Source organism: Bison bison, unplaced genomic scaffold (assembly GCF_000754665.1).
Source record: "Bison bison bison isolate TAMUID 2011002044 unplaced genomic scaffold, Bison_UMD1.0 scf7180017849247, whole genome shotgun sequence".
Lineage (NCBI taxonomy): Eukaryota > Metazoa > Chordata > Mammalia > Artiodactyla > Bovidae > Bison > Bison bison.
In genome coordinates, this window is record NW_011479820.1 from 27,958 (window position 1) to 32,772 (window position 4,815).

Genomic DNA, 4,815 nt, shown 5'->3' on the forward strand with positions numbered 1-4,815 from the left:
ACTCTAGACAGACGGATGGCGCAGGAGCCCAGGGAGGGCGGTCCACAGAGGGCCTCACCTGCTCAGGCAACCGCTACTGTGACGCACAGGCTGCTTCCGGACTTGAGATGCCGCCAAGAGCTGCAAGGATGAGCTCGCCCACCGCCCGCCCTGCGAGGCTCTCGTTTCTGTTGGGGCCCCACGGCCCTGACACAGGTGGGGAAGGGGTCTGGCCCAGACAAGCCTGCGGCGCTGGGCGCCCCTCTGCCCTCCTCTTTGCTTTCCACCCTGGTCCAGCGCCCACACACCGGGCTGAACCCCTTGACTGCGGCATTTATGGCTTCTCACACCTAGCTCCAAAGTTTTTCTTCTAAGCTTTCCTGACCTGAAGCTGTTATAATTACTTTACATGCTAAAGTCCTCTTAAACTTATTAACCCACCTTCCCAGCTTCCCCTTTCTCTCCCAGCTGATGGGAGAAGCAACTGCACGGTGGGGCGGGGTGCGGTGGGGTTGGGTTGGGGGTGTGGTGGAGCAGGGCAAGAAGTCCAGCCCGCCTTGGGCAGCCACTTCATCTCTCTGTCTCAGTCTACCTATCTGTGAAAGGGGCGGTTGACGGCTCCTACACGTAGGGCTGTGCTGGAGTGCTTAGAGCCACAACTGCAGGGAAACTGGCAGCTGTTAGTTACTAACCTTCTGGACAGTCAGTCCCGGCAAGTTCACCTGTTTGGTGTCCAAGGCTCTGCTGGTGCTCCTGCCTTTGCAAAGCCACACACTTCCCACCAGGGGGCCGGGCCTGGGCAGGAGGGGAACATCTTCCCGCAGCCTGTGCTGGGTTTCTCCCCCAGCCAGGCAGAACCATCTGTGCAGGTGGTGTGGGCAGACTGGCCCCTGGCACTGCGGCAGTGCCATGGGCGTTGGCAGGGGCCCGGGTCAGCGTGGACAGATGGATGCAGGAGGCAGAAGTAAGATGCTCCCTCCGGCCCCCAACACAGCACTCTCAGCTGCCACTGGAGGCAGGGCTCCACTCCATCCTCGCTGGGACTGGGCCGGGGGAGGGATGACCGGTCTGGCCGAGGAGCCACTAGACCCGGGACAAAGCGCTTGCACAAGCTGTCAGTGACCCAGCTTCCCAGGCCTCTCATGCTGAGTCAGCAGAGTGGTCTGCCCGCGGCTGCCCCTGCTATTAGCCTGCACGTGCAGCGGGGGGTTTGGTCTCCTCCCTGAAGTGGCCCACTCCTGGGGGGCTGTGGGAAGAGGAGCTGGGGGTGGGGTGGTCAGGCTTCCTCCGAGCCTCCTCCAGGGAGGGGCTCACAAAGATTGGGCGGGACATCCGGTCGCTCCCTGGGCTGAGCACTCCTTCGGGTGCGGTCCTTCTGCTTCATGGCCCTCTGCGAAGTCCAACCCAGCCCCAGCTAAGGACTTCCTGCCTCGGCTTCCCCAGAGCGTCCAGGTCCCTGACGTCTGGGGGTCTCAGAGGGAAGCTTTCAGGAAAGAATTTCCAGCACAAGTCCCCCTGACAGGGGCCACGCTTAGCGGCCAAAGCTTCTGAGTTCCAGGGACAACCCCCACGGGTTGTGGGGTGTGGGCTGTGCCGGCTGGAAGGCGCTCCTGCCCCTTGGCCCCTCAGCAGACAGACCCGGGCTTCCGCAACCTGGAGGGGTGGGGCTCACCTGGGTGGGTGGGTACCCTTTAAATGATAAGCTTTCTTGGGTCCCTGGGCTTTCCTGGTAGCTCAAAAGGTAAAGAGTCTGCCTGCAATGTGGGAGACCCAGGTTCCATCCCTGGGTCAGGAGGATCTCCTGGAGAAGGACATGGCAATCCACTCCAGTATTCTTGGTCTGGAGAATCCCAAGGACAGAGGAGCCTGGGGGGCTACAGTCTGTGGGGTCGTAAAGAGTCGGATGCGACTGTCTTCCTGGGCCCCTGGGGGTCTCGAGGCCCAGCGTGATTTGGGGGCAGCTGAGAGCTGCTCCTAGGGATGAGGCAGGAGCGCTCCAGCCGGTGCAGAGCTCTCGCCTCCCCGCGGGCAGGGTCAGAGTCGAGGGGCCGCGAAACCCCCGGGACAGCTGGCGTGGCCTTAGGGCCTGAGGCCGGCGCGCCACGCTCCCCTTCAGTCAGGACCCTGTTGCGATCGCCCACGGCCAGGGGCGAGGGAACGCCCGCTGCGCGCAGAGGGAGCACGGCCCGATCCTTCTGCTGTGATCCCTCCGTCCGTCCTCTGCCTCTCCGGCCTCCCGAAATCCGCCTTCCCCTCCTCTCCGGCTGGCCCAGCCCGCCCAGTGCGGCCAGACCGTCCGGAGAGGGCGTCACTCCCGCCCCCGCGTGTCCGTGTCCGACGGGGTTGGGTGAATCCTTTCGGGCACCCGGCAAGAGTTCACTCCGTAAAAGGGCACCCTCCGCCAAGCCTGCTTAAGGCAGGAGGCCAGGCTTCGGATGGCTGCGGCTCAGCACCCTTCCCTCCTGGCCGGCCCAAAAATAGCCCCGGGATCAGCTGTCAAGCTCCACCAAATATAGCCTGATCTATCCAGACCCAAGTCCTGCGCAGGGGCCCAGCGCCGGATCCGGAGGGCCCTCAGGGGCCTCTTCAGGCTGAGCTAGTCCCTCCCCTGCCACAGCCCAGGGGCCCAGGCCTGCCTCCCTCTGCCCTCCAGCCCCCTCCGCCCCAGGCAGCCCTCCTGGAGCCCCGGAGAGCCTACTTCCTGAAACCGGCCCCCACCCCCGGGGCCCCGATCGTCCCTCCCCCTCCAGCACACCTACAAGGCAGAGGGGCCAAAGGGCCCCTTCAAATCAGTGTTCCTGGGCCAACAGCACACTGTGCCCATGTTCCAATCCTTGGATGAGGAGAGGCTTATCTGCCTCGTCAAAGCCAGAAGCCTTGGGAGGTGTAGTCCCACATCAGCCTTTAGGAAACCAGATCACAAACGGGAAGCAGACCTCAGGGTGGCTGGGGGAGGTCCAGTCCTCTTGCAGACAGTCCTGGGTGTGGCTGGGGGGTCCGGGGAGGGCAGAGGGTAGGTGAGGGGTGCAGGAGGAGAGGGTGGGGCTATGCTGCTCAGGGCTTTGCCCTCCCTGGCTTTAGAACAGACCCCAGAGGGTGGCCAGGAGTATAAGGGCCAGAGCCAGGGTCGCGGGGGTGGCAAAGCCAGCACCATTACAGAGGTCATACTGGCAGCAGGAAGTAGTGGATGCGTGCTTGGAGTAGCCGTCGTACACAGTCTCAAAGCAGCTGGGCACACAGGACTTGCTCACCTTCATCCTGGTCGGGGTGTAGTCTGCAGAGGGGGGGAAGGCAGGCCAGGACCCTGAGAGGGGCCAACCCAAGCATGCAGGGCCATTAGGCCAGGATCCCCTCTGCCTGGGGCTCCCAGAAAGGATCCTGGAGCAGGTGGGAGCCTCCCTCTTCAGCCTCCCCCATTCTACCCTCTGCCCCGCCCCGGTGCTCCCCAGAGAGAGCTGGGGCAGCATCCCAGGAACTCACAAGTGCGCGTCGTCATGCAGTAGGAGACCATGGCCGGGCAGCGCATGGGGTTGAAGCAGTTCTCCCCATTGTAGGCGCACACATGGCAGTCCAGAGCCTGAGCTGCGGCCGGGGAGGGGCCGCAGGGAGAGGGGGTCAGAGAACAGGGAGATCAGCCCCCAGGTCCCATCACCTTCCCCAGGAAGAACTGGAAGGAGAGGTGGTCACTGGGATTTCTGCCACCATCCCCCCAGCTCAGCCTGGCTGACCCCAAAGGTGGGTCTGTCCATCCCTATGTTCTCCATCCATCTTACCCACAGGGAGGCCCACCAGGGCCACGAGGAACAGGGCGAGCAGGGGCGTCATGGCCGGGGGCTAGAGGGCAGAGTGAGAGCAGGGATGTGGAGAGCGGTTGGTCCTTGATTCAACTCAGGCCAGGGCTGGGGCAGGGCACAGAGAGGGTGGGACAACCCCCTGCCCCCCTGGAGCTCCTGGTCAACTGGAGGCGCTGTATTCCTGCAGAGAAGGGAGCAAGGACGGGAGGTCATAGCAGGGCCTGAGGCACCCACAGGGGGCTTGGGCAGAGGGGCCACCCAGTTCAGCCTGGAAGGCTTCCTGGAGAAGGAGACACAAATGAGATGAGAAGGAAGCAGGGTGGGATGCTTCAATGAGAGACACCAGTGCCTGCAAAAGGCCAAGACCCGTGCACACCAGATGAGGCAGTGCCACAGCTAGGGTGGGGTGCCAGGTGAAGGCTGGAGGAGAAAGCTTGAATGCTAGGCCAGAACCCACACCCTCCCTAGGGATGGTTGGGGCAGGGGCCCTAGGGAGCTGGCACCCAGCCCTCCCCAACCCAGGACCCTGAGTACAAGGGCGCCCTTGGGCCCGGGAGCAGGTCTAGCCTCACTGCTCTCCTCCCCTGTGCCTCTGGTGTGTCCTTGCACGGACTTTGAGGGCTCAGCAGGGGCCCCTCTCCTGGGAGGCCTCCGGAGCCCTCCGCCACCGCGGGGCTCGCGGCATTGGTGGGCTGCAGCTCTGTCCAGTCTGCAGGGGACGCACTCTGAAAGGACTGCAGGGGGGCCCTTGGCAGGACAAGAACTTCCCAGCCGGATCCGCTGTCTGGAGCGGAGATGCCCCCTCTCCAGACAGGCTCTGGGCGAAACCGACAACTTCCCTCCCTGCGCGGAGACAGTCCAGCCCCGCCTCTGCGCCAAGGGGGGCTAAATCAGACTCTCCCCTTCCAGAGAACAACAAACCCGTTTTCCATGACCCATTTTCAGGGCGTCCCCCTCGGGGTACCGAAGGTCTGAGTAAGGCCGGGCCCGCAGGGCCAGCTCTTCCCCGCCCTCTCCAGGGGAGCCCCGCCCCCGAGACTGC

At 63.9% G+C, this 4,815-nt stretch overlaps 1 protein-coding gene across 2 annotated transcripts; it reads right to left on the reverse strand.

The window, feature by feature from the left end:
* Positions 1-2,864: 2,864 nt before the first annotated feature.
* LYNX1 (Ly6/neurotoxin 1) lies at positions 2,865-4,781 on the reverse strand. Of its 2 annotated transcripts, none has more exons than XM_010846799.1 (4): positions 4,695-4,781; positions 3,753-3,954; positions 3,460-3,561; positions 2,865-3,253 (listed from the first exon to the last, which is right to left on the reverse strand). In XM_010846799.1, the coding sequence occupies exons 2-4, from the start codon at positions 3,802-3,804 to the stop codon at positions 3,057-3,059; spliced, it is 351 nt and encodes a 116-aa protein (XP_010845101.1). In that variant the 5' UTR covers positions 3,805-3,954; positions 4,695-4,781; the 3' UTR covers positions 2,865-3,056. The 2 variants fall into 2 exon arrangements, with proteins under 2 accessions (XP_010845101.1, XP_010845110.1); XM_010846808.1 differs by lacking the exon at positions 4,695-4,781 and adding an exon at positions 4,498-4,683.
* Between the last annotated feature and the right edge of the window lie 34 nt (positions 4,782-4,815).